This window comes from Scatophagus argus, chromosome 21, assembly GCF_020382885.2.
Source record: "Scatophagus argus isolate fScaArg1 chromosome 21, fScaArg1.pri, whole genome shotgun sequence".
Classification (NCBI taxonomy): Eukaryota; Metazoa; Chordata; class Actinopteri; family Scatophagidae; genus Scatophagus; species Scatophagus argus.
The window spans coordinates 17888647-17916565 of record NC_058513.1 but is presented as its reverse complement, the minus strand read 5'-3'; the positions used below and the strand labels follow the sequence as shown (position 1 = coordinate 17916565).

At 46.5% G+C, this 27919-nt stretch overlaps 2 protein-coding genes and 1 long non-coding RNA gene across 12 annotated transcripts; 1 reads left to right on the top strand and 2 right to left on the bottom strand.

The window, feature by feature from the left end:
* Nucleotides 1-7: 7 nt before the first annotated feature.
* LOC124052515 (transmembrane protein 150A-like) lies at nt 8-16590 on the bottom strand. 5 transcript variants are annotated; one of them, XM_046376876.1, is made up of 8 exons: nt 16451-16590; nt 13650-13737; nt 11351-11398; nt 9668-9754; nt 8284-8351; nt 6257-6384; nt 2010-2187; nt 8-1126 (listed from the first exon to the last, which is right to left on the bottom strand). In XM_046376876.1, the coding sequence occupies exons 1-8, from the start codon at nt 16470-16472 to the stop codon at nt 879-881; spliced, it is 867 nt and encodes a 288-aa protein (XP_046232832.1). In that variant the 5' UTR covers nt 16473-16590; the 3' UTR covers nt 8-878. The 5 variants fall into 5 exon arrangements, with proteins under 5 accessions (XP_046232832.1, XP_046232834.1, XP_046232836.1 ...); XM_046376878.1 differs by lacking the exon at nt 16451-16590 and adding an exon at nt 14557-15403 and having other exon boundaries at nt 13650-13825; XM_046376880.1 differs by lacking the exon at nt 16451-16590 and adding an exon at nt 14654-15403 and having other exon boundaries at nt 13650-13825.
* LOC124052518 lies at nt 5855-26293 on the top strand. 6 transcript variants are annotated; one of them, XR_006842012.1, is made up of 5 exons: nt 5855-5996; nt 6217-6579; nt 22056-22275; nt 24817-24996; nt 25649-26293. It is a non-coding gene; the product is annotated as an uncharacterized LOC124052518 (long non-coding RNA). The 6 variants fall into 6 exon arrangements; XR_006842014.1 differs by lacking the exons at nt 24817-24996; nt 25649-26293 and adding an exon at nt 22956-23177; XR_006842015.1 differs by lacking the exons at nt 24817-24996; nt 25649-26293 and adding an exon at nt 22951-23177.
* LOC124052516 (elongation of very long chain fatty acids protein 6-like) lies at nt 18126-26528 on the bottom strand. The gene is made up of 4 exons (XM_046376881.1): nt 26214-26528; nt 23417-23548; nt 22117-22268; nt 18126-21350 (listed from the first exon to the last, which is right to left on the bottom strand). The coding sequence occupies exons 1-4, from the start codon at nt 26306-26308 to the stop codon at nt 20920-20922; spliced, it is 810 nt and encodes a 269-aa protein (XP_046232837.1). The 5' UTR covers nt 26309-26528; the 3' UTR covers nt 18126-20919.
* Nucleotides 26529-27919: the final 1391 nt, after the last annotated feature.

The following is a 27919-nucleotide window of genomic DNA, read 5'->3' as shown; positions in this document are numbered from 1 at the left end:
TGAAAACAAATTTTTTTTTTGCTTTAATTTTTTTGTTCTCTGCGTATTAAACTTTACCTTTTTGGAAAAGACAACATTCGTCCTTACTGAACAGCTTGGTCCCATTAAAACTGAGAGGAACGAAGAGCTGAGGTGAGACACAACAAACCACCCAGCAGAGTTTCACTGGACAGAACGAGACAGCGGACGAAGACGGTCCTGTGGACATTTTAACTTGAATTATTATAAGATACATCTAGAAAAAAACATCAAAGACATAACTTTGAGTAAAAACACAAACAATTAAACCACGTTAAATGGAACAAATTATTCTTGGCACACGGTAACTTTTCCATCTATTGTCAGATCTTTTTTGGAAAACTTCAGCTTGCAAGTGAGGAGGTAAAGAGCCAAAGCTGATTATGTAACAAAACTTCCTGAGTTTAAAACAATACGGAGCTCGATGTCTGAGCGTCTAAACATTAGAACAAACTGCTCTGCGGCCCTCTGATTAAAAAACAACTTGAGAGGGCGATTGTTTCGTTAAGAGAACTACAACAAACAGCGAGGACTGTGTGTGTGCGTGGGGATCTCTGCTGGTCTTTGTGTGCAGGAAAGGCAGCTTTGTGCATGGTTCTGCAGGGTTCTGCTGGGTTCTACAGGGTACTGCAGGGTTCTGCTGGGTTCTGCAGGGTTCTGCAGGGTTCTACAGGGTACTGCAGGGTTCTGCTGGGTTCTGCAGGGTTCTACAGAATGGCCTGCACCGGTGCAAAGCAGGATGAAAGTTTGTCAGTCTTTGGTCACTGCTGAGTGGGAAAGCTTTGGCACCGTGGCTGCAGCGTGAGGACAATCAACTTCCACATGGGCCCTTTTTGACCTCCGGAGATGCCGTAGCTGGGTTACAGCACGGAGAAGCTCTCTGTCTGGTGGCGGTTGGAGCCGCCGCCCACTTCTGTCTTGTGTTCAGAGGTGGAGAAGCTCTGCATCGCCCCTCCTCTGGACAGGACCATCAGCGTGTCCCCCGACATGTCCCCGAACTCGAAGGCGAATGTCCCGTAGAAGAGCATGATGAGCATGCAGTAGACCCACTCGAAGATGGCGGAGGCGTGCTGCAGGGCGAAGCTCTCCTGGCAGAAGAAAACGCCGCCTGGGGGTCAGAGGTTAAGGCTGCACAGCAAGACTCAGGTGACATCAGCAGAGACACAAAACATCTGGAGATGCTCACTTCTTTACTTTTTATGTCAAAGTTTATTAAAGTGGTGGAATGTGACTGAGTGTTACTACTTTAAGTACAAATTTGAGGTACTTGTACTTAATTTGAATCCTTTAATGCCACTCTCTATCCAGACTTGACTGAGAGCCTGACGCTCTCCTGGTGCCACAACGACCACCTGAAGCTCAGCATTACGGGATGCAAAACTGATTTTTGTCCAGCAGGGGGCAACGTAACACAACTTCAGCCCATAACTTCAGCCGCCAGACTCGCTCTGTGACATTTACAAAAGCAGATTCTCACAGTTCCACAAAGTTCGGAGGGCTGAGAGGGAGTGAAAAACAAGATAAACACTCAAATGTTCTCTGAGATTATAAAGTCACAAACGTGCGAGGGAGGATTTCTTTGTCCACGTCGCTCCACTTCGCAGAGCATGTGGATTTCATTTCATTTCATCGTCATGCACGCTGGGTGTGTGAACTCCACATCAGTCTGAGGTCTCCGTGTTAACGGGGACCATCAGAGCCGTCGCACATGAACGAATCCCCTGCAGGCCGAGTTCATAATCTCAGAGGATATTCAGCGTTTTTCTGGGATTATCATCCCTCAGTGCAGCCGTCGTGCCCTCCAACGAGTCCAAAGAGGTTCACTGTCGTGGATTTGTCTTCTTTTTGGCAGGTTTTTCAAGATCTGCTCAATGAAAATGTCAAAAACACGCACTTAGGTGTTCGTGTAGTTCAGATTTCTGTGAATGAGTGGATGTTTAATGACATGAACTGAGCAGAAACAAGCAGAGAGCTTCATGTTTTTAGGATACTGAGCACCAGGGCGATGAGGGCCAGCAGGGTCAGTCCCACTCGGAGGTGACCCATCCGGTACTCGTCTTGGGTCTTGGCCAGCCTGTAGGTCAGAGCCGACTGCAGACACACAAACAGCATGCTGGAGGGGAAGGCCACACCAGCCCCGACGTAGTGGAGGACTTTGGCAAAATCCACCTGTGAAAGAAACACACGAGGCTAATGAGACTCCCATCAGCCTCAGCTGTGCTTTGATTCCCGCCTTCTCACAGACGAGTGAGTCTCTCTCACACACACACACACACACACGCACACACACACACACACACACACACACACACACACACTGCTGGGGTCTCTGTGACCTAACACTGGCATTCTGGGTAATCACTGCTGCATTATCATCTGACAAGAGAAGGTCACGGGACAGGACGAGCAGCACTGGAAAACACAACGCGAGAGGCGGAAGGAAACACGATGATGATAACAGTAACAACAGCAAAGAACGAGCTCATCTCCATTACAGACCCGACGGCTGACGAGCAGCCCGGTCCTGTTCCATCGTCACAGACAGGAAGTGCATCTTCCCTGTGCCTTCAATTTACTAAACAGTTCCTGTATACACACACGCAGCAGCTGGCGTGGTGACACATTCTGTGCATGACAGTGGTGCATTGTGGGAGAACTCACAGCTGTTAAGGCTGTGTAATTACAGGGAAGAGACAGAAAGAGCAACATATTTTCACGAGTGTGTGTGTGTGTGTGTGTGCACTACACAAACAGCCTGAAAACCACAACACTCAAAGTCCTATTTCTACATTTCACATTTTCAGTGTAGAAACGGAAAACAAGCAAACAAGCGGTTTGAAGACATCCAGACGGGCTCTGAGAAACTGCTTTGTGTTTATTCACTATTAAATGATTAAATTAAATCCACAATAAAGATTCTTTGCACAGGATGATACAGATCACATTGCTCACTGTCAGACAGTGTGGACTAAGACGAGTTAGCCAGCCTGTAAACCAACTCGAGGTGTAAAAATGTGGTTGAAGCGCTCCTGAAGGCCGAAACACCCCTCCATACCACGTCACTGCACCTGGAAGTGCAGCCTCTCGCTCAGGACTTCCTGAAACTCCTGAAAACGTCAACAGTCCACCTCCGAGATGTAAACAGCAGCCCTCGCGTGATGTGGCGTCGGTGTGGACCCGCGATCACACACACACACACCCCTCAAGGACTCCTGCTATGTTTATTCACACTGAGGTCCATTATGTAAGACTGAGCCCGGGCGGGGGAGTCCCGCAGCCAATCAGGGACAAGAGGAGGACCAGCATTCACCACCAGTGGGGGAGCTGGATGACGGGCCCTGAGGATGAACTGTGCTGAGGGAGCCCAGTTAGAGGGGCCCAGACGAGGAATCCGAGACGGCAGCTCCACACACTGCACACGCCTCCAACACGACCTCTGACCACACACACACGTGCCTGAGCATTAGCACATCTGTCCCAGACCAGGTCTGATGAATGTCGCATTACACACACACACACACACACACACACACAGGTTTTCTTCAGTTTTTGGCTCAGTCTCTCCACACATTCTTTTGTGGCGTCGTGTCCCAAAAATACTGAGAAAACACACGTCTGTCCCCCCAGTATGTACAGTAGAAAATAAGTGAAATATGTCTTATGTCTCCTGTTACTTCCTGTGTGCTTTTAGTTTATTAATTCTATACTTTGTTGTGTCCATACGTGAGAGCCGGCGTCACTTAGTGCTGAACAAAAAGGACAGCAAAAGGAGGAGATCTGCTCCAGTCCACATAGAGGATGAAAACTAAACTGTGGGCCAGTCAGTCCGAGTCCGTCTGTGGCAAAACACACGACGTGTTGGTTTGTGTCGTGTCTCGGTAAAATGACGTGTGCTGATTGGGCCTGTAGGTCTGAGCCAATCAGAAAGGAGCCTCAGTGATGGTGTGAGCAAAGCTTTTATGGTGAAAAAATCCATCCCACTCATAAAACACCTGCTTTTAGAATGGAGTTTGGCTTGACAGCCTGTTCACTCTAAAGCCGGCAGCAGCAGATATTTAAACGCTAATAATTCACATAAATCGAGCGACTTTCTAATAACGAACTGCAGTGGAATATAAATAAAACAGAAATGCTCAAGTAAAGTAAAAGTACCTGAACAGTAATGTACTTGAGCAGAGATACTCAGCGTCTTCTCGCCACTGTCCAAATACATTCATTGTTGTGTAAAATTCAAATTTAACAAAATTCAAGTGCACTCGTGTTCGTCACCAGACTCAGCACAGCCTGCACCTCACCTGAGGCCATGAAAGCTCAGCACCTGAGTGTGCAGGTGTGCAGGTGTGCGGCTGTTTTCACTGCATGTTCTCATGAAAATTCACACGTGTGTACATGTGCTGTCGCTCCACTTCTCTAATGTAAACCTGCATGAAAGTGACGCTCGCACTGAGCTCCTCTGCAAACTAAGATGTGAGCTCTGCCTCAAAGTGAAGCTCCCCGGAGGGCAGCGAGGGGCAGCGAGGGGCAGGTGGGACCGCGGACGCACGACGCGATCAGCACGCAGAACAAACAGAACATCAGAAGAGATTTGACCAGAAGGTCCACAAAGTGCTGAGAGGCTCAGCAGCCGCGACACGGACGGCGGCGGCTCTGGTGGTTCTTGGTATGAGATCACACCTTGTGGTATCATCCACTTTCAAGTTCTCGTCTGTGGGGCTAAAGCTCATCAGAGACGTTGGAGGGTTCAGCCTCTTCAGTCAGTTTCTACGACAGATCAGCCTGACCTGAATACACCTTTACAGTTTTAAGGCAGGTTGTTCAGCGTCAGCCGGACAGACTCTGCTGCTGTCCTCCTGGTACTTCTAACACAATGTCTGCCTTTCATCTGTGAGAAAAGCTTTAAACAGAAACAAGCTGCTTCGCTTTCTTTCTTTCTAATGAGGCGGTGATGACATGTCAGTAAATCTGTGTTTTGGCTGTGGCATCAGCGGGAGACCCATCAGAGGTGCCCTGCTGACTCTTAACTCGACTGCACCTGAAAACATCAAACGTCCACCTCAGCGCAGACAAAGTGACTGTGACGCACAATAGCCGGAGGCAGCGAGATAGAAATCTCTCTCTGCGACTGAAGCCCCTCTGGAACTTACGTAGGAAATTATGCAACTTACATTTCATTAGCGCTGCGGGGAGACGAGTTTTGGTTATTAATTCAGTCAGTTGGAGCTTCAGGATCTTTAGTTTCGACTTTACAGGGGTTGTTAAGTAAGACACAACATTTTATTTTGGGACATTTTGGTGCCATTATTTCTCTTTCTTCCCACTCGTTAAATAAAATAAAAACAAAAGTTTTCTTTTAAAATAAAGGATCAGGATCAGCCTAACCCGACCTGGTCTGGACCAGTCTGCCACACAAACTTTCTCACTGGATTTTGTCACGTTGAAGTCTCAGCTCTGTCAGTTTCCTGTTTTAATTTGCAGTTTTTTCCCATCTTGTGTCTTGTTTGACTTTTCATTTCCTGTCTTTGTCTGTTTTCCCTCCTTTTCTGACTGCCTGCTCCGCCCTGATTAGCTTCACCTGTCTTGTCTGCACCCTCATACACACCTGTGCTCTGTGAGTTTGCTTTATTCTTTTTATCCTTTAGTTTGCCTTCTTCTGTTGCTGTTAAGGAAGTTAATTTCAGATTCTTTAGTTCACCTTCTGCCTCACGTCAGTGTCTGCATCCTGGCTCCTCTGACAGATCTGGTGACTTTTCAGACCCTCTTAGAGACTTTTCAGACTCTCTTAGAGACTTTTCAGACCCTCTTGGTGACTCTTCAGACCATCAGGGAAAAGGAGAAACAAACTGATTCATACTGTAATTCCTTCCCACACGTCCCCTGGTCGTCCTCCTCTTGGCAGTCAGCTGGCAGTTCAGTTTTAGTGAGTTTCTGCGGTTTGGTTGATGCTCTCGCTCGGAAACCGGATCAGCACTACAGTCCAGGTAAATACTGTGTGTAGTCTGAGTTTTTCTTACTCTTTCCTTCTGGCTCTCTGGATTAGCCTGTTAGTTTTAAATATTTAGTTTGATGTTCTCTCTCGCCTTGCAGATTTCTTAAACTTTTTTCTTTTTTCCACTTCAAATTTCGTCACACAATGTGAGTTTTTTTGTGATTAATTGGCTAAAGATTTCTCTCCTTCTCTCTACCTGTTAAATGACACAGCTGATCGCCGGATCAATGACTCTGATCAGAGTGTGTTTACCTGGAAGTTCCCCACCATGATGAGCCCAGCAGCACAGATCCATGCGGTGGAGAGGCCGGCCGTGTTGAGGACACAGTTCTGGTGCTTCTCGATCACGTGGGCGTAACGCAGCAGGCCGATCAGCATCACTGACAGATGGGGGGGAGAGAGAGGACGACATGTTTCATCACGGGTTTGTGCACACACCACAGACTGTCTCACCTGTCGAGGGTTCAGGCGTCTTCCTGCTTTCTGACACGACCCCACGGCCCAGAATCCATTTGGATCCACTGGAGGTGGGAGTGAGTCAGCGTTTCGAAGGTCATAAGTAAGTGTCCAGGCAGGTAAGTCCAAGTCATGTGACTGCACACCTCTGCCCTCCACCACTCGTTATCTTTACTGATACTAATGATCTGAACAGGCGCTGGATTGGTTTTCCGAGCTCAGTTCGTCCCTCCACGCTTTCACTGTTTGAGCTAAAACATAATTCAGCAGCGAGATGTGCTGTGTGTTTTTGTTGCCCTGTGCTTTGCCTCGCAGGCTCTTATGTCCCCTCATTTTCGTCTGCCTGGTGAAGCCCCCCTGACGTAGAGATGACTGATGTGTTTTTGTGCTACAGATGAAAATATAACATCAGTATAATTAATGGTTAAACCTGAAATAACGTTTTCTGGACACTGGGGGGCAAGTTTAAACACAAGTAATACAAATTTTAGGCTTGACGAGCTTTTATTTCTGCAAACTAATAAAATGAAGATGAAATGAGGACATCTTTACGGACTGGAGGGACCTTTATCCTCCTGTCAGCGTCAAGATGTTGCAGCAGCATCTGAAAGCGATGATGCTGCAGATTCCTGTCATGTGTTTGTTTAACTGCTTCATCAAAGCCTCACAGCAGTTTCACGCTGCTGCCCTTCACTTCCATCACGCCGTTCACATCTGGCGCTGCAGAGAGCGACTGTTTTGATGTTCATGTTGTTAGTCCAGCAGCGGACGCGCTGGTCGGCGTTCGAGGGGAGATAAGACTCCTTGTTTTGGGTTCTGAGTGTTTCACTGGATGCTGCACAGCAAGAGATCAGCTTTCTAATCTCCTCATGTCCTCTCGCACCACACCTTCGAGTTAAACAAACTGCCTGCATTGTTTACGAGAGCACAATAAAAAGAAAAGGGAAAAGCTGTTTGATGTTGGGGAAATTTCCAGATTACGAGCTGATCGACAGAAAAACAACAAGACCTCAAGTCTTGAGCCCTGCAGGCGCATCCAGAGGCACAACTGAATGTTTGGACCAGATCTCATCCGATCCAGTCTGAACCAACATAAGAAAAATGCTAAGGAAAATAAGAGTCAGTTGTGGCCTTGCTTTGATTTAACCAAAAGCTGGAAGACGTACAGCAGACACGGGAGTAAAAACCAGAGACGGCTTCACCCAAAGTCCAACGTCTTCTCAGGAGAACCTGGTGTGTCCTGGTGTGGGGACGCACTGACAGGCAGCAGAGTACAAATACACTCGAGGTTTAACCAGCTACTTGGACTTGATACGCATTGTGAGATCAGCAGCACTTCACACAACACTCACCCACCAGACGCAGCTCGTCATGAAGCTCAGGCAAACTACAGCAAACTCCAAACTCCTGAACGCTACTCAGCAGTGACGGACCCTGAAGAAGTACGTTTTCACTTGTGCTTTACTTTGTTCTTTTTGTGCCACTTTTTACTTCCGCTCGTCCACATTTCAGAAGGAAATGTCACACCTTTTACGCTTTTTGTTTTTTTACGCATCATTCATGGCATTGAGTAAATTGTCCCGTCGTGGTGGGGGTGGGGTGGGGGGTTGGGAGTCGGGAGTCGGGACCTGGCGGTGGACTGTGGGGATCAGAGACTCGGCTGGAGTCTCACTGCAGCTGAGAAAACAAGCTTGAAAGTTTCTAATTGAACAGAATTTCGTTCAAGCAAGAGCTGCATGTTGGCTGAGTGTGTGTGAAGGTGCTGCAGCCTCACACACACACACACACACACACACACACACACACACTGCAGTGACACTCACCCATGAAGGATCCGGTGCTGCATATGAGGCTGAAGAAGCAGCTCTCAGGTGGGAGGGTCCCACATTTACTGCAATGAAAACAGAGAGGAGAGGGGGAGGGGGTTAGTGTGGGCTGCCCTCCAGGCTCGCTGGGCTTAAAGGACAAGTTCACTCAAGTTCTTGCAGAGTTCAACTCAGATCCGTGACCTCCCCCCTCAACGTTCTTGTCTTTTTAACTGCGCTGCACAGGAATTCTTACAGTCGTGGTAAAAGCACAGCAGCCTTTTACGTGTTCCTGCTCACGACGTCAAGTGACGCCGAGATCTTCATCCATCAGATCAGCTACACGAATCTCCTCTGCGTGTCATTTTGTGTTTACATTTCACGACTCAGTGTGGCAGCATTTCAAAGAGCGACGGAGGACCCGCTGCACACAACAAAAGCTCTCCTTCCTGTCGAGGCGAAGAGGTCGACCTCCCCCACTGCGACCGCAGGCCTCAGTCGGGCAAGTCAGAGCAACGAGAGAAAACTCACCCTAAACCACCCGACGTCTCGCTTTCCTCAGGGTTTTTGATCATATAAGCTCTCTTCACACCTTCGCCTGTCTGTTTTTCTGACGTTGCTAACCTTTATTCAGACGTCAGCTGGTGCACGAGAGAGCAGCAGTGATTTAAGACAAGACAAAGTGTTCAGCAGCTGCCACAAAAAAGGCTGTTCAGCCTGTTAAAGTGCAATAAGGAGGAAGAAGACTGTTTTCTGTTCTCTATCTCTGGTGGATCATCACTTTCCTTTCTGTTCCAACTGAGGACACTTTAACATGTGGTCCTAAATCAGATCCGAGTCCTGCTGATGTGACGGCTGTTTGAGTCCTCCCACTGAGCATGCTCACATCACCGTTACATCATTACTCATGACAGGAAGCCGCGTCAGTCAAAGGCCTTTGTCCTCAACCTGAAATGAATGCCTGAATCTGTTTTACTCATATTGATGATGGACTGTCTGTTCGAAGACCAGACCGAAGGAAAAATCTGAATCAGGTCACAGCTGCTGACGTACGGGCCACATGTCAAACTGTCATCAGATTAACATAAAGGACGAGTACACAATATTCAAACAGTTGTGGACTGAAGTGTTTGTCCTGTACAAAGTTGTGCTCGCATGCCATGTTTGGGTTCAGTGTTTCAACAAGAGGGAATTCTTATTAAAAAGAGCAGAAATACAGTGAGGATTTATCGCTGGATAGGAAACAGGACAGCCTGGTGGAAGCCACAGACCACAGCGAGGCGAGCTGCTCTTTCGCAGTGTTGTCTTCGTCTTGCCGCTCAGTGTCATCGGTGTCCCCAGTCCTCAGTGGGCTGAGGACCACATAGAGGAACCAGAGAACCGGGGTTAGCAGATCACTGACCTGATGAGTGGTATGTTGTCCAGGGTGCAGCACAGAACAGGACCCCGCTGTAATGGAAGCTGCTCCTCACAGGACGCATTGTAAAGCCTGCAAACACACACGTGAACGTGCAAACACTCAGTCTGCTGATGCTGAAGGGCAAAAACATTTTCTCAAACTCATCTTACGCCACAGCTGGGCACACTGAACCTTCTGTGATTGTTAAGTAGACCAAAGTTTAAAAAAACACTCAGATTTTTACTTCTTCCCCCTGAGAGCCACATCAGTGGTGCATAATGAACCTACAGTAAGCAGCGCGGGTTAAAAGCCTGTTAATGGTTGAGCCTCAGCGCGCACATCTGGAGCATAATTTGTCAAGATCTACGCAAACGTCGGTGGAAAATTAACTCTGAATATTTTTAGGTGAAATGCCTCTTTTGTGAGTAAGAGTTAAATGCTTCGCTGCACGCTGCCGTCATCAGGGTTTGAAGTGTAACACAAAGAGAAATGCTTAAACTTTACAGCCGCGAAGCGAACTAAAACCGGAGCGACTCGGCTGCAGGTTGTCCTGCAGGTGCTGCGCAGACGTCTGCTGATAAGTCAAGGAGTTGTTCATGTACTCTGTCATATTTATGTGTTTTCTGTACCAGCTGGGAAGGCGCTTCTGTAAAACAAACCGGCAGGTGAATTCGATGCACGTTTAGGGTTCGCATACCAGCAGAGATGAATCCAGCTGCAGCGCAACACAAGTCTGGATTCCTCCTCCGCCTCCTGCCAGTTAAAAACTGATCTGTTTGCATTCTTCACCTTCAGCTTCAGTTTACTGTGACCCAAAAACCTCCGCCCCCCTGCACATCCACGTGTCCACTCCCCCAAGACTGATGGACTGGTCTGAAGTGGAGACCAGGAGCCTCACTGATGCCGTCCGCCGTGAACGCACGCTACAGAAACACGCCAGCGGAGAAAGTGCTCTTTTTCCTTTCAGGGTTTTCCCAGGTTTCCCTCTGGGCGTCTGTGAGTATTTATTCACAATCGGTGACTGAGTTTTGTGGCACATTAACAGGAACAGAACGAGCCTCTGCACCGACCATGTTTTTGTCTCTCTGGTTTGGCCTCAGTCTACACTGAGCTGGTGTTTTTCAGACCCAGGAACTGAGCTTAAATCAATACTGAACCCAGACTCCCTGTTTCAGTGTAGACGAGAGGAACAAGCTTTTGGAAAATGATGCAAACCACTGTTTTATGCTTCATCTGACGACAGAGAGAATGACTAAAATGGACGACTGGAGGTGCGTTAGCTGACCTGAAGCACTAATGTGGACATTGGACTCACTCTGACAAACAAACATTGTGGTGTTCGCAAAGTCAGCGAGATGCTAACTTTACAGTCCTCCACCCAAAACCAAAGAAAGATTAGTTTAAACCAACATTAAGAGCTTTTTAGCTAGAAACAAGCTTTAAACCTTTACTTAAACCTGCGAGAACTGATTTTTTTTTTGGGCCAAGTCGAAAACAACTGACAAACCACCTTTTAAAGTGGACACATTTTTGCTTATTTACACATTCGGTATCACACGATGTCATATGACCAACTGTTGTGAAAGCCCTGATTAAAAAGTTTGAAGAATTTTGCATTTGTTGATAACCGTTTGTGTGTGAGTGTGTGTGTGTGTGTGTGTGTGTGTGTGAGTGTGTGTGCTGTACCAGTTGTGCACGGGGCAGACGTGCTGGTTGTACAAGGCCATCGCATATCTGTGAAGTTAAAGCAGAGAAGAATCAGAGAACAGGACAGTCAGTTGAACAACAACATGATGCAAACATTTGAGCCTTAAGACTTTAATGTGGCCTGAACGAAAACTTTCACACAACAGCCACACCACCAAAACATGTTTATTAGAGTTTAGAAGAAACTAAACAAGCTGCACGATGACAGAAGTCTGTTTCACCCACTGAAATGGAGGACCTGAAAGCATCGTGGACACGCGGTGAGATGAACGCCAGTCCAGGCTTTAAACTACGGCAGATTTTTTCACTGAGAAACCCGAGCGCCACATGAATTACCACAGCGCTGCCTTCACTGACCGAGGCCGCTCGTCTACGTCACGCGTGTGCGCAGAAGCTGCTGGCTGTATTTTAACCTGCACGCTGACGCGTAATCTGTTAATGACACAACAACCACCTCCTGAAGTAAACATCCCGGCTGCAGACCCGAGGTGATTCACGACAGACGCAGCAGCAGACGTTCAGAGTTTGTTGGTCCAAACTGAAATCTGGGTTTCCGTGAGACTTTGTACCAACATTCATGCTCCCCTCAGGATGAATCCCTGACTTTACATCTAATTTCAGTTTGTCCAACAGTTTTTATCACTGACGACCACCAACGGCCTCAGCTGTACTTTGTCACACACTAAACTAAGACTGCGAACACAGTAAACACATCGCCTGCTTAACGTTAGCATGTTAGCATTGTCATCGTGCAGATGTTGGCACGTAGCATCTGAGCTGACTGTTGACTCTCAGTCTTTGGTCTTCGAGTCGTCTTTTAACTCTTGACCGCATGTCAGCGGTACTGAACGTGATGTGAGACTTAACTTTATCAAGAGGAACGATAAGAGTCGGTTCCCTTCACAGCATGTGAAAGACGCACTGTGCCACAGATAAGATGCTCACAACCGAGAAAACACGCTGCTGATAAAATGTCCAAAAATTGAAAATTAGACATGTGATGGCTTGAGTGCCTCTATTGATCTCTGATAACGAGGGGACACTCGGGTCAGGAGAAGTGATTTGGCTTTTCTTGTGATGAGACGTGGCAGAGGTGGCCACAGCTCTTTTAGTATCTGGATGAAATTAATTACTTGGCTTTGGTTAAAATGTAAAATCTGGACTAAAATCTTCTTCCCTGTGAACCGTAGCTGCAGCGCCGCCTGCAGTTATCGGGTCAAACAGCCATTCGGCCGAGCGTTCGGCGGCGCGAGCGGGCAGGTGTCGACGTGCCTGACAAACAGAAGGTCTGACAGAACGAAGGAGGGCTACAGACTCGACTCTGACGGGAGGAGCTCTGGAGGGTCGGCGTGAAAAATTCTTTGCAAAGGTGTGAAAGGCTTCTGACAAAAGGGGACTGTGTCAGTGCACTCACGCCAAAGAGAGGAAGGAGGACGAAGAAGAGACAAAGACACAAAAAGAGTTTAGGTGTGGCCTGTTGTCGCTGTATGTCCACATCCTCAGGGCATTAGGTCAACCACAACATGAAAACCACCTGCCCAACATTCAGGAAGGTTCCCCTCATGACGCCATAGGGATGTGGACTCAGGATCTCTGAGGGCGTCCTGCTCTTGGTGGAGCTGGAGGACAAGGACACACGGCAAAGACTGCAGCTAATCATAACGTTTCATTAAAGGGTAACTGCTGGGATTTAGTATTGTGGCACTTAAAGAAACTTATTTTATATTATGCCTCAGAGGTCAGAAGAGTTCTGCTTTAAGTCACAGGGCTGAGTCGAGACTAAAAAAGTTGAAACGTGTTGCAGAGTCAGAAGGTCAACATCGCTTTTCACGTCTGCAAAGTAAATATGAAGCTACAGCCAGCAGCTGGTTAGCTTAGTTTAGCATAAAGACTGGAAACAAAGGGAAGAGCAGGCTAACTTCGCTCCCAGCGTAGATTTTTTCAAACATCTCGTGTGAGCCTTTGTAGTTTGTCTCGGATGTTACCCTTCAGCACAGACTGTGACAGAGGACAGACAAGTCCACAATCCCACCTGAGGACGTCCCGCCACGAAAGCAGCTCAGCTACAGACGTGACACACAGAACAGACGAGCCGAGAGGAATTTCAAGGACGCCTCCACAACAGCAATCACAGAATAAACGGCGAGATGTTAGCAACCAGGCGGATGTGCAGACGAGTCCCGAGTCTCAACACTTTATGTAGTTTGTCTACACAACACGCGGAGCGAGTTTACACAAGAGGGCAAATGTTGGTGTGTGTTCGCTCTGAGGTACTCACACCACCCATATCCCAGTGATGGTGAAGACAGGCAGGCTGACAGGAAGGATCATCCACAGGGACATGCTGACCACCGCGAAGAGCGCCACTGCAAAGAACAACCAGCAGCACACAAATCCACAATCTTAGTTCACTTGTTGTCCCCCTGAAGGAGCCTTCAGGACGTCTCACGAGTCCTGCAACAGAAGTCCAGGAGTTGCTGTGTTTTCTCTCAGTAAATGTTTAAAGTCTTTGGGTTCTTGCTGTTTTCTGACATTAAACAAAGTAATCCAGAGATTAACAAGAAATAAAATAACAGCAAATACATTTTGCAGTAGTACAAAATGTAGTACATTCATATTTGTGGTTAACTACTGAAATGATGAAAAATATTGGGCCATAAGGAGAAACCGTGGAGATGCTGGTAACTTGCAAAGCTCTGCTGTTTTAGCAGCTTCTCCAACGCTGCCTGGTTCACAAGATGTCAAAATGTGGTGAAAAATGCCTTCAATTCTCTGTGGCTTCTTCACAGTATTTGTTTAGTCCAAACCCAAAGATATTTCATTACAGACAAAGAAAAGCAGCAAATCCTCACATCAGAGCAGCTAACAACCAACAATCAACTGTCTATGAAAACATAGCTGCAGATTGAATAATTAATCTACTCATCATTTTCCAACTAATCTCATCGTTACCAAAGTTAGAAAACCAGGACTCAAATGCTCTTATTTTGACTAAAACATTCACTTTGTGGTTCAATTTCTTCATCTTAAAAACCCTGATAATTAGCGCGCTTTATATCGATAAAATCAAACCACAAAACTGCTGAATGTTCCTCCATTAAAAGCGAGAAGCAGTGGAATCATTTTAAGTTGGAGCTGGAGTACAGGAGGTCTCTGAGGGGATGGACAAACTCAGCCAAACTCACAGCCAGAGAAGCAGCCTGAAACCTGGAAACTGTGACGAGTCTTTAAAGCTTTTCTCAGCGACTCGCGGTGCTCGTGGACAGCCCGCGAGACGCTCACCTCTCGTCTGTTCAGGTGGGAAGAGCTTCAGGATCTGCTCCTCCGCATCTCAGCTCCTCCGGACTCGAGGAAAAGCCGCAGAAAGTCGCTCAGCTCCTCTTTGTGAGCCGCGCCAGCTGGTTTCATGGTCAGACTGGGACCCGGACTGCGGATCGATCAGACCGATCGCATCGGGATCGGGAGGACGAGCAGACCGCGCGTGGTTTTCATCCGGCTGCTGTCCCGCGTTATGATGACCTGAGGAGGAGAGCAGCTGGAGGCAGGAACCTCAAACTCCTCCCAGCGCCGCCCGCGGATGTCTGGACGCTCTCAGGCGCGTTTAGTGTCGGGTTGAAGCGCAATGTCGTCTCACTCGCACGAGCAAATCAGTCCGCTTTGTCATTTTAACGAGCTTAAAATTGCCGAGAAGTTTCTGAACTTCTTCAAACTTCTCAGACAGATGTGAGGACTCGGCTGCACGTACTGCTGTTTTTCGTCTTTAATTAAACCACGGATCGTTTTGTTCTCCGTCCAGTTCCTGGAACCAGATTTCACAACCTCCCATCGCGTATCGGGGACTCCGGACTGCTATCTGAGATATTGAATGGCACGGGTCTTTTCTCTTTCTCAAAACAGCTCCAAGTAATTTCCAAGAAAGCGGATATGATGCCTTCACGTGCCGTATGGGAGCTCCTGTTTGTGAGTTGGCAGTGGTGACTGCAGGGCGTGAAAACGTAATGTTGCAACAAAAAAAATCCATTGATTGTATATGAAGATTGACGACATGAGAGCTCCCCAGGAGTGAAGCCAAAACATCTGGCCGCCCCCTGGTGGCTGGCTGCAGTACAGCTCATAAACGCCTCCTGCATTCATATCAGCAGATGGGACATGAGCCAAACTAAAACCTCAAAGTACACGTCAAATAATTTTTTTTCTCAAAGATGTTTTCTGTCATTTTAGGCAATTCTTATCACTCTGTTTGTTCAAATGTTCATCTTCTGATGGGTTTGGTTTTAATTAGTGATTCGATGCAATGAAAAGAGGCCGAAACGTCATGATCGACAGCGCAGCATTTGCTTCATGTCAGCTGCGTGTGCAGTTCACTGTTCTGAAGTCAGTCAGTCAACCGTAATCTGAGATTAGAACAATATTCATATTTCTGCTCTACATATGTAATAACAGTTCTGTAAGTATGTTCAGAACTCAGTTTACCGACAGCACCTGAAGGCAGCTTCACGTGGCTCCTCGCGTGCCTCTCTGCGCGGGGGTTCCCACGGCTGCTCGCAGTTAACGTGTGTTTAAAGTCGGAGATAAATGTGGTCAGTTTTCCTCCTCTGTGACACGAGAAAGCGCTGCCACACGGGGGCGCCACAGACTTTATGTTGTGACACCTGATTCAGTCTCACCTGGTTGAGGGATAAATTATATAAAGTTTTTTTTTTTTACATGAAAACTGATTTTCACAGTTGTCAAAATAATGTCATTAAATGTTCTTTCAATCGCCTAATCGATTGATCGTACCTGATCGGTTAGATTTATGCATCCTATTTAACAATTAAACAATGTACAATCCTCATAAACAATGTAACAATCTTTCTAGAGAAAGTAGACGTGAAAAGAAAACACCCAAGCAAAGTAAAAGTACTTCATATAGAGTATCTGAGTGAGTGTTCTACCACAGCTATGTTCGCAGTACTTTGATTATGCTGCAGTATATTGTCGTCTGAAGTATAAAATATCCAGTGTCCCTCACGGTGTGTCCGTCCTCCGTGTCCTCAGCCGTAGGACCGAAGTGCTGAGCGAGCAGTTTTGTCTCACCTGTCCCTGAGTTGTCCTCCATCTTTACTGCTGCTGTGTGTCTTCTCGTCGCAGCGTTGAAGGCGATCAGCTGAACCCAACGTCCAAGCTGTTTTGATCCTAAATGATGTTTTTTGAATTGGATGTTTGAGTTTTCAGTGATAAATTATTGAATTAATTGATCCTTTTCCCCCTCAACAGGTCGTAGCTTTGCCTCCTCCTGACCAATAAGATTCAGATGAAGTGATGAAGATGAGCACAGGCAGGATGTATTTATTATGAAGTACTTTTATACAAACAGTAAATGGTTATTTAGCTCATAAATGTTCCCTCTGAAAGGATCAGCTGAGACATTTTAAAAGCAGACTTGATTTATTGAAACATTTCAACACCAGAAGCCCTTTAACCGTTTCTGTTTGTTTGTTTGTTTGTTTGCTTGTTTTCCCTTCGCTTGCAGTGGACAGCAGAATCCACGCGTGTTTTCCTGGCGTTTGAGCAGAGGAGGAGACGTGACGCACACACCGACACACACACATCGAACACGAGCTGTTTGGCACACGAATCACAGTTTCAAGTTTTTAAAAAGGTGTCACAACTTTCAGCTCTGACCGCAAAATCACTTCGGTCTTCGATCCAACCTCTCTGAGCACGTGCACGTGCTCAGGATGCTTCACACGTGACTCGTCCAGCACCACCTGACAGGTGACCGAAACACGGAGCGACAGACGAAACGCTCAAGTCACAAAGGAGTCGAAAGCACAAAGTTTGTTCAAGTAGTAGTTCAAGCTCAGCTCCTCCACAACAACACAGCAGCAGTTAGTGGTTTGACATGACGGCAGAACAGACATCACCGCTTCGAGCCAAAGGCCCGTCAGTGTGCGTCTGTGAGCTCTTTTTATATCCACAGAACACGAAGAAGAGAGCGGACGGCGTGAAACGACAAACAGTCACCTGAATGTCCCTTCAGTGTCAATGTTACCGGCTTTGGGAGTCCACCTGTACCGCAGTCCTCCACCTGTACTAGTCCTCCACCTGTATACAGTCCTCCACCTGTACCGCAGTCCTCCACCACAGTCCTCCACCTGTACTGCAGTCCTCCACCTCTACCGCAGTTCTCCACCTGTATACAGTCCTCCACCACAGTCCTCCACCTCTACCGCAGTCCTCCACCTGTACTGCAGTCCTCCACCTGTACTAGCCTTCCACCACAGTCCTCCACCTGTTAACACTTCAGAGGCAAAAGAACGGCGTCATGGTGGCTTTGTCTTTGTTGCTTTGTCGGACTAACTAACTGACTAACTGCACATCCTAACAACAACACCAACTACGGGGTAAACTTCAGGAGATAAATGTAGGAAAATAAATATGTCCTCATTATTTACAACGGACACGTGGCCTGGTATCTTCCCCCTCAGCAGCACAGGTTATTTTCTGTTTCTGTTTTGTTGCTGCAGGCGTTTCTTCGTTCATGTTGTCCGCCGACGCCCTCAGCTGTTATTACAGCCCTGCCTTTGATTTCAGAAAATACAGCAAACTGCATTAAAACACACAAGGGCTGAATGTGAAGCACATTAAAATAAGTTGTGTGACGGCGTGTCTGTATGAAGAAGACATCATTTCCCACACGCTCCCCTTTAAAACCAGTCTTTTCCAGACCCCAAGAGTCCCAAGATAAATTTGAGGGTTTACAAGAGGATTTGTGAGATTAAGAGGTTTATTTTTTCAGACTTTTCTCCAATTTTAGCCTCTCAAAACTGACAACCACCGACACTCAGACCTCACAATCTGAGCCCCAGGTGACCTTGTCAGATCTTCACAGATTCTTTGCTTGCTTGAGCAACAGGGCAGCACTTTTCTTTTAAAGGCAAACACAATGGGATCAATTCAGTTATCACTTTCACTAACTTCAGTTAGTGAGCGCGATAGGAGAATCACTGGCTTTGTGACGTCTGATCAGGGCTGAGACGTCGCTGCAGATGAATGATGATTAGATAACTGGTCCTGGAGAGCCTCAGACGAGACACAATCAGTGAAACTTTGTCTCGGGCGAAAGTCAAACAGCTGAGGAGCGTGTGTGTGGTCTTTATGGTTAACCAAGCAGTTCAGATTTATCAGATTCACACTTTCAGCCAAACATTTCAGGGCAAACGCATCAAAATTAACGACAGGTCTGATGCTGTCGTCGTTTTGATCGCTAATATTTTGTTTTGTTGATTATTTAATATCCATCTAGCTTTCCCACTTTTTTGCACAAAGATACGGGAATAACAAAGGTCCAAAATTAAGGGAAGCTGCATATTTTTTAATTGAAAAATGTCCACTGGAATAAACTGGTCAACGGATTTGATATTCAGCATCTTTTTGACTGCTGATAAAATAAATTAATCTAAAACTGTCCATCATAGTGGTAACATACAACAGTATTTAAGTTTTGAATGAACAATGTTCACAGTAAATAGGAATTAAAGTAGTGTTGTAAAAAGTACAGTATTTGCCTTCAAGATGTAGCAGACTGGAAGTATGAAGTGGTAGAAAAGTACAAGTACTTATGTATATACTTGAATACTAAGTATGTGTTTAAGTATAGCAGTCGAGTAAATTGTACGTGGTTGCTCTACATTCCATCACTGGTTGTTCTAAACTGAAACGCTGAGATTTTCGTTTTTACCGTGAGTGTGTCAGTTACAGTATCAGTTGGTTCTCTTGATTATTGATAACCGTATCAGAGAGCCGTGAAGGGAGGCTGCTGATGGGCTTCGTGTCAGGTGAGGAAGGCAAAACATGCGGCAGGTGTAAACATGGTTGCACAAGAGGGGACGGGGACGGGAGGACTTCAGTCCCCGTGTTACACAACCTGTCTGCTGGACGACGCGTTCGTCGTGTTATCGTCTCACAAAGTGCTTGTGTTGGAAGAGCAGACATGAACAAAGTCAAGGCCGATCATCAGTGCTGCTAGTTTTGTAATAACACCCGATGAGCTTATGTCACTGCGATGAAGTGATCTGTGAGGCGACCACACACCTGAACGCCCAGGTGACAGCTACATGTGGAGAGAGTGTGTGTGTGTGTGTGTGTGTGTGTGTGTTGATTCAGTGCATTGTAAGGTTTTCATTCCCTTTTGCTTATCCTAAACGTTCTGTCCTGTAGGTCACAGTTGTGGCTCGGGATGAAACAGACACTTTTTAAAGGAGTAGTTCAACATTTTGGGAAAGACACAGAGTGAAATGAGAAGGTGCGTGTCAGTTTCATGTCTGTAGGCTTATTACAGACCTGCAGTCTGGACGTGGTTAGCTTAGCTTAGCATACAGCCTGCAAACAGGGGGAAACAGCTGGCCCGGTTCTGTCCGAAGTGAAAATGCACACCTGAAGCTCCCGATTAACACGCCGTATCTCCTTTGTTTCATTTGTACATAAAGAGAAATGTTTAAAAAAAACAACAAATCGTGAGCTACTTTAATTTCTGAAGTGTTGATGCAGAAAGGTTGACTCGCTTGGTACCAGCGTCTCTGCACAGACCTCAAAAACCAGTGCACCTGCTGAACCTGGCAGCCCGTCTCATAGCCAGAGACGAGGCCAGCAGGAAGTGCTGGGCGGATGGATAAACAGTTCTTTGTCGAGAAGTAGTTCCGGCATCATAACTTCCCCTAAACTCACGAATGGTTGTTTTTCATTTGTTTGTCTTACAGGCCAAATAAATGATGACAATACATCTACTGTAGAGGTGTCGTAGTGCACTTTAAGACAAACTGGTGAGATGCCCCCACATCACCTCATCTCACTCAAAGACGGAAAGAAACTGCATTTCCCAACGTGTTGAACTATTCCTTTAACAATTTAACATTCATAAGTACTTTTTTTTTTCTAGTCCAGAGGTTTAAGCAGCCATTCACAACCAATGGGACTCAAAGCGCCATCTAGTGGGCTGCGGGGAAAGTCGTTCTGGTTACATTAAAATCATTTAAATCCAACATTTTTGGTGAATTTACAAACTCAGTTATTTTCATATCTAAATGTGCTCAAGCATTCACATAAAAAAAATCCTTTAAATTAAAATGCAGAATTTCAGTGAACAGTAAACGCAGCAGCTCCACTCTCCTTCAACCTACGCATCAGGAATTCACTTCTTCATTATGACACATGAACACAAACATCTGACAAACACGTGGTCCCTCATATGGCTGTTTTTTGATACTGGGTCGAGAATCTACGTAACCAAGGCAATAATTTGAATGAAGTGAGTAGTTTGTTAGTCAAACGCAAACGTGGTCTTCCTCCATCCTCCTCTTTTATGGTGGGATCATATCAAACTCGGTCCAAACTGACCTCCTGCTGCTTCCGTCTGCTCTAAATCCGTAGATGAAATGAAAAAGTCGGGTGAAAATGTCACAAAAAGAGGAGGACGGAGCGACCAGTTAACCGGCTGCGACTCACACATTCGTGGCCCCTTCGCTGTCGATCGTTTCTGCTTATGGCACGATTCAACAGACGTGCTACTCTGCCTTGGCTCCCTTGTCCCCGGAGGAGCCTTTGAGGTAGCTGTTGTAGAAGAACAAGGCAAAAAGGACCAAGTAGCTGAGGTACATGAGAGAGCCCCACGTGATGTTGTCCAAGTTGGACGGACAGCGGACCTCGTGCATCCAGTGGTACACCAGGCCCAGGACGGTCAGACCCATCGCCATCTGCAGGATCTGCGTGGTGGTGATGATCATGGCGCAGGGACGGGGCACCCGCAGGCCGGCCGCCCGCGCCGCGTAGTACGTGTACATGAACGAATGAACCACGTAGTTCATGGTCATGAACCAGCCGCCGCCCGCCACCTGGTCCTTGTAGGAGTACCAGGAGTACAGCAGCACGGTGATGTGGTGGTACCAGTGCAGGAAGATGAGGCGCTGCTTCCGGAGGACGATGAAGACCGTGTCACCTGAGAGAGACAAAGAGAGAGGGGGGGGGGGCTCAAATCTGAAGTATGTTAAAGTGTCAGATCAGGCATATGATATCGAGGAAGGCTTTGTGACGTCAGCACCTATGGTTCTGTGGTGAGACTTGTGATTTACACCCCAGGCATCTTACTTCCTGCTGTTAACTGAAGGCCTGACCTAAGAGGATGAAGACGTTCTTCCTGTCTGTATCAATCACGCGCTAATGGAATTTTCTTGCCGCCTCAGCATCTGCCTCCATTCCCCAAAGCACTCGGGTCCGCGTGTCCGACCGAGAGCACGAAGCAGCACGGAGAGACTCGATTAGCGTGACGGAGCTGCTCTTAAGGTAATTGTTCTCTGAGGAACCTGCTTCAAGACTCACTCAAGGTTAAAGTTTATGTCCGTCGTCACGTGTGAAGAGCACTGGATGTTATTGTGAATCGTTCTGGATGAGGGAGTGACAGGCCTCTCCTGTTTACACATTAACTGGAGACAAGTTTAAAAATGTTAACTTCTCAATCTGTGATTTGGTGATTTATTTATTTATTTATTTATTTATTTATGTTTATGGCTGAGATGCGTCTGAACTTTTGTTTTAGTAGCAATTAAGTGATTCATTTCAACATGCGAGTAGGACTTGTTTAAAAAGTTATCCACACATTTCAACCAGTTTCAACACAAACATCTGCACGTGTTTGGACCCACAGAGCAAGTCGCCCGGTCAGCGTCTGAGGAGACATGAGGAGGAGGAGGAGGAGGAAGACTTACCCAGCTCGGGGGCCTTGCTGAGAACGAAGGCGTAGGCCCAGAACTTGGTGACGGGGGCGCTGTAGAAGCTGGTGTCGCACACAGACTGTCTGAAGCCGCTGGTTGTGAGGACGTGCAGCATGTACAGTCCAGTCCTGAGTGCTCCTATGATGCTGCAGGGTGAGCACACGACATGCAAACACATTAGCAGGCAGCTTGACTCAGGACTGATTCCAATGGAGACAGAAAATCAATAACAAAAAAAAAAAAATCATACAACTCGTATTAAAGCACAGAACGGCTCTGACGCCGCGCTGAACTGAACACACGCTGTTCAGCTTCCTACAGTTTTATTTCTCTTGGTTTCCTAGTTTTGGTTCACAGTGGAAAAACTTTTCATGTAATTTGAGGATTATTTGTCACACACTCGGTTAATATGAGTTGTGAAATGCAATGCAGCTCGCTCCAAAGGTTGTGCCAGTAGACTAGATTAGTAAAAAGAAAGATAAAAGTATAAAAATGCTGATAACGAGTGCAAATATGCAATGGGCAGGGGCACTGCAATACCACCGGCTGAAGACAAAGTGTTAGACATGGGCGAGGACATTCAGAGGACAGAGTTCACCATCCTGAAGTTTTATCTGAGTCTCAGCAGGTCTGCAGTCTCAGCAATTTTCTAAAACAACGGTTCACCCCCCAGTCTAAACTGTACAGGCAGGAACCCCAGCCAGGCCACCAAAAACCTTCTTTTACTACCAAAATAACTCATTATGATAATTATTTTGAAATGATGGGTTCGTTTCCACTTGCTTCTCTTTCCGTGCATCCTCTCTGCTTTCCCGCCTTCGTTGGCAGTGCAGTGCAACGACTCGATCCTCCCTCTGGAGTCGTGTTGTCTCATCCTGCGTGCACCCGGCTGAGGGCTGGAGAGGCCAGACTGGGCCCACTGCTGTGGGATTAAGATTAGAGGGAGGTGCTCAACAACAGCACACATCCACGGGTGGTGGATCTGAGCTCAGCGCAGAAGCCCCGCCTGCTGCCACCTGCCAAGTGGGTCACGATCTCTGCAAGCTCTGCTGGCAGCGAGAGCAAAGCAGGCGGCGTGTTTGGGTTTCAGCACAGAAACACGGCGTCGTTTCGGCTCCGTGCTTTAAATGTGATGGCACGTTCAGACGATGCTGGTTAAGGAGCTAAAATAAGGGACCTCTGAGAAAATAATTCCTACTTAAACACAGACTTTTCCCCTTTAATTCATTTATTTTTTTTGACAAATGACTTCATCTGATCATCTGAGCACCTCAGCAGCGCCATGGCGACTCACCTGAAGATGGCCAGGCAGAGTGACCACAGCACCAGCGGGCGTCGCAGGTTCAGCTTCGGCCTTTCCCTCATGAAGTGCTGACCGCCGAACACGAACGCAGCGTACAGGCCACAGAACATGAACGACTTGCTCCTGACGGGGACAAAACACACCATAACACACACATCATCACCACTGGACACAACCACAATATGACTTATTAGCCTCACTGATGTAATGGCGTGGACAAAGTAACAGAGACGCCTGCCAGTCTAACCCAGAACAAACCGCATCCCCCAGACTGACTGATCCTACGGCTGAATCAACACCTGATCAACAAGAAATATTACAGAATCAGTACTGAGCCGACTTACAAGAAGCACCTGCTCTGTCCCGTAGCCCTATATGAGCTCTGACCTCCCTCAGGTTACAAAAAGAGGAAGAGGAAGAGGAGGAGGAGGAGGACTTCCTGTGACAAGCGGCCCTGCTAAACTCAGCTCAGTCAGACCCTGAAACGCTGCGTGATTCTACAGCTTTCATGCGTCCTGTTCGTGTCCTGCAGTCGACGACTTGACACAGTTCAGATGTAATGAGAATTTAACAACATAATGATGTAAGTACACTCTTTCAATGAGCAGTAAACTCTTGATTCTTAACAATACTCAGATTATATCACATTGGTAGATCACAAACCGACTTTAAAAAGGTCCACACCTCCAGCTGCTGCATGAGTGTGCAGAAGCAATTTGGCTTCATACTATCAGCTCTATTTATTGGCTATAATTTAGTTATCATATACACTTTACATTATCAGGCCGATAGTCATATCACAGCGCTACTACAAATGAATAAATGTCAGCTTCATAAACTCATCCTTCGCTCCTGATGCCTCGTACTCATCCTCATTTAATCGTAGCAAAGGATTAAGAGCTCAGTGGTTGACACGCTGACCATTCAGACCACCATTTCTGGGTGATGAGGCAATTTTAACTTGGCTCGGCTCTGCCTGGCTCATCAGCAGCCACTGATACTATTTCAATTACAGCCAGCAGAACAGAGAAGCTGGACTCGAACAGCAGAGCCGAACGCCACGCCAAGATTGCGCGCACGCGTGGATTGTTTTTTAAATCCGGTGTCTCAGATAAAGACTCTGTGTGCATTTCCTGCGTGAGGCTGTGCGTGTCTGAGGTGGTTTGGGAATACACCAGATGACTAATCCAGATTGGCAAAATACATATTAGATGGAGTAGATGCTGCTTGACCCAGTTAACGCCCCAGAGGCCTCAGACAGCCGTTCCCAGTTCAGCCCCATCGGATGCACGAAGCCAAAGCCGCTGACGACGCTCAAGTAGGAAGTGAAATATTTAAAAAGGGTTTAAAAAGGGTACCTGCTTAATCTGTTGCTGATTGTCTTTGATTAGACGGACGTTTGGCCTACAAAATGTCCATCACAGATTCAGTGTCATCCCAGAGTCTGAGCTGACATCATTAAAGTGCTGAAAACACCTGAAGAATGTTCACCTTCTGGAGAAACGAGACTCACCGATCAGCCAATCACAGCGAGAGTCGCTCACCTTTGATACGAGAAACACAACATCCTGGTGAGTTACATTCCTGAACTACTGTGTGTGTGTGTGTGTGTGTGTGTGTTAATCTCACTGTCAATTCACATTTTTCATAACAGATTAAGTGCCAAATGCCAAACATTCACTGCTGTTCATATCCTCTCAAATGTGATGATTTGAGATCTGTCTGCATTTTTATGGCTTAAAAGACCCTGAGGGGGATAAATTTAGCACACAAATAACTGACCAGTTATTGTCGACTGGACCTCATGGGTTACGTAACACGTTTGTCTGTCTGTCCAGGTGGGATGTGATGTGGTTCAGAATAATAAGACCGCTGTTCAAGCCGTGGCTGAACACACAAATACCCATAAAGACTGGTGCTAAAACACAGCACATCAGCGACAGCATCCAGCCACTACATTCACACAACCTGAGGCTGTGGTGCGTTTGCAGAAGTAACAGAAATTTGAATTTTATTGTTTTGTTTTCTCCATCCTACAAAATTCAAGAAACTTTCAGTTTACTGACAAACAAAAGCATCAAATCATCTCATTTCAGAACCAAAGGCCACTGAAAGTTTGGTATTTTAGCTTGAAAAATTAATTAATTAATTAATTTGTGTATTTATTTTCTGTCAATCAAAACTACACGTTTCATCTCTTTATTTGTTTTCTGCTCAAACCAGACTTCATATTCGTCACAGTGGGAGATGTCTTCAACAACAGCAGCACAGTCCCGGACCTCCACCTGTCCGTCCCTGCTCAGGTGTCTGCATGTCTCCTGCGGCTCACCTGCCTCTCGAACAGCTCTGCTTAGTTTCGGGCTAACACATGTTGTCCCACGGGGTTCCAGTGCAGTGATAACATGTGTGAATCTCTGCATGCAGATTACATGTGATTATTATTATTATTTAAGCGGCGGTTCCCCGGGTTTCCATGTTGGCCTATGGGAGCGCTGATGGAGCCACACTGTACGTCCTCAAGGACTTTTGAATGAAAAGTGGGATTCACCAGCTTCTTCTGCTGACCTCTGCTTTCAGCCCGAGATGCGACACATTCACGTACAGTTACGTAAGAAGGCACATTAATGGAGGGAGCGGTGAGCAGTTTGGAAGTGTAAGACACCGGGGTCTGAGTACCGACAGGGTACAGACAGGGTACCGACAGAGCCCACCAGCCACCTCAGGCCGCCGCCGACGTTGTTATGTTAGCGCCCGGCATTTCTGTTAGCTAAAACCCTCCTGTACGTACCAGTTTTCCTGCATCCATTCCAGCGCACGTCTTTCGTCGAAACGCCGCTCGAAGTCGTACTCCGCCAGCGGGGAGCTGAGCTCACTCTCGTTCATCTTTATCAGCGTTTCTTCCGCCAAAAAGCCCGGGCTCTGGAAGTTTCTGGGCGTGACCGCACCTTCCGACAGTCTGGAGGAGTCTGACTGCTGCTCGTTTATCCAGATGATATTAGCTGGATTATCAGCGGGTCACAGTCCGGGCCGATGGGAGGATGCGGTACCACCAGCTGCACTTCCCCACTGTCACTCACTTTCCCTAAGGCTGTGCAGCGAACTACAACCATGGTCATTCAAAACAACACGTTTCCGGTTGAGACTTTCGAAATAAAACGTACCGGCGCTATTACGCAACAAATACTCCCTTTGATTCCAGTCAGGCCTTAGATGAAGTCCACTTCGACATTTTTTGATTTTGTTGTGCTGTTTGAATGTTGTTTCGAACTCTGTGGTTGAAATTCAAACTAGCACCTTTTAATAAGTCAATAAGATGCATCTAATGTTTTAATTTTCACCTTCCATCATTCATATTGTTCCCACGGGGAAGTACATGTCAAAGCCAAGGTGAGACACAGAGCGCAGGCTTGAACATACAAAGCATAATAAATACATGTAAGGGCTCCTACTAATCCTTCATTGACCATGAGTGATGAATCAAATCAATCAAATTAGAAGTGCATAAAATGAAGCCAGCATGACAATATGTAACAATATAATATTTAATAATCAATACATTTAGTGAAAAACATACTTTACGGTAAATATCGAAAATATAACAAAATATAGTAAATGTTATATGTATTTGAATGTTTTTCCAGATGTTATGATTCGCCTCTGGATGGAAAGATCTGACACTTTTTAAACTGAATAGTTAAAAAAAAAAAAAGACAAACTAATTTGAATAATAAATGGAAACGATCGTTAGTTGTACTCTCAACCTTTATTGTGAAGGTAGAAGCATTCGTTTCCGGTTCCTCGCGCTGTCACTGGGCAATTTGACCACAGCGGTGAGCACGTTCTCCCCTTTCCTCCTGGAGCATGCAGTGATGGAGGCGGCGGGGGGCGGGGCCTGGCTGTGACGTCGTATCGTCTGGTTGTTGGGGGCGTCAACACTGAGACTATTGACCCCACAGGAAACCAGTGAGCGTCTGGGAGGCCCGTCTGCTCCCCAGTATCACACGCTGATAAGTGGGACACCGCACTCACATTTTTATACTTTGAAACGTCAAGCTCTGTGCTTACATAAGCACATTATGAGGTACTTTTTCTGCTGCACTGTCATTTTCACTCCAACGGATTTGTTGGCAATTAAAGCAAATGTGAATAATTTCTGAGTCTTCTATAATAATTTGATGAATGTCTTTTGGCCTTCTGATTGGACAAAACACGGCATTTGAACACATCGCCTTGAACTCAGATAAACAATAAGGGAACATTCTTTTCACCGTTTACTGACATATTGTGGACCAGTAAGCAGTCAGTTGAGATAATGATCCAGTAATTCTGAGCTGGATTTGTTCCACCAATACAGCTGAAGTTAACAGAAGTAGTTCCTCTTTCTTTACTGAGTCATTCTATAAAATCCACTCACCTGCACAGGTTTCTTATCTTTCCCGGTGAAGGGTTGTGCTGTCTGTAATTGCTTACCAAACTGAACATACTGATGTTACT

Excerpts from the sequence above, each read along its gene's own strand:
- LOC124052515 (XM_046376876.1), bottom strand. The coding sequence starts at position 16,472 with ATGGAGGACAACTCAGGGACAG. Across the intron at positions 9,755-11,350 it reads GTCTGCCCCGTGCACAACTG|GCTTTACAATGCGTCCTGTG; the intron begins GTACAGCACACA and ends GTGTGTTTGCAG. Across the intron at positions 6,385-8,283 it reads CAGCACCGGATCCTTCATGG|TGATGCTGATCGGCCTGCTG; the intron begins GTGAGTGTCACT and ends CCCATCTGTCAG.
- LOC124052516 (XM_046376881.1), bottom strand. The coding sequence starts at position 26,308 with ATGAACGAGAGTGAGCTCAGCTCCCCGCTGGCGGAGTACGACTTCGAG. Across the intron at positions 22,269-23,416 it reads CTCTGCCTGGCCATCTTCAG|CATCATAGGAGCACTCAGGA; the intron begins GTGAGTCGCCAT and ends CTCACCCTGCAG. Across the intron at positions 21,351-22,116 it reads CAGCAAGGCCCCCGAGCTGG|GTGACACGGTCTTCATCGTC; the intron begins GTAAGTCTTCCT and ends TGTCTCTCTCAG.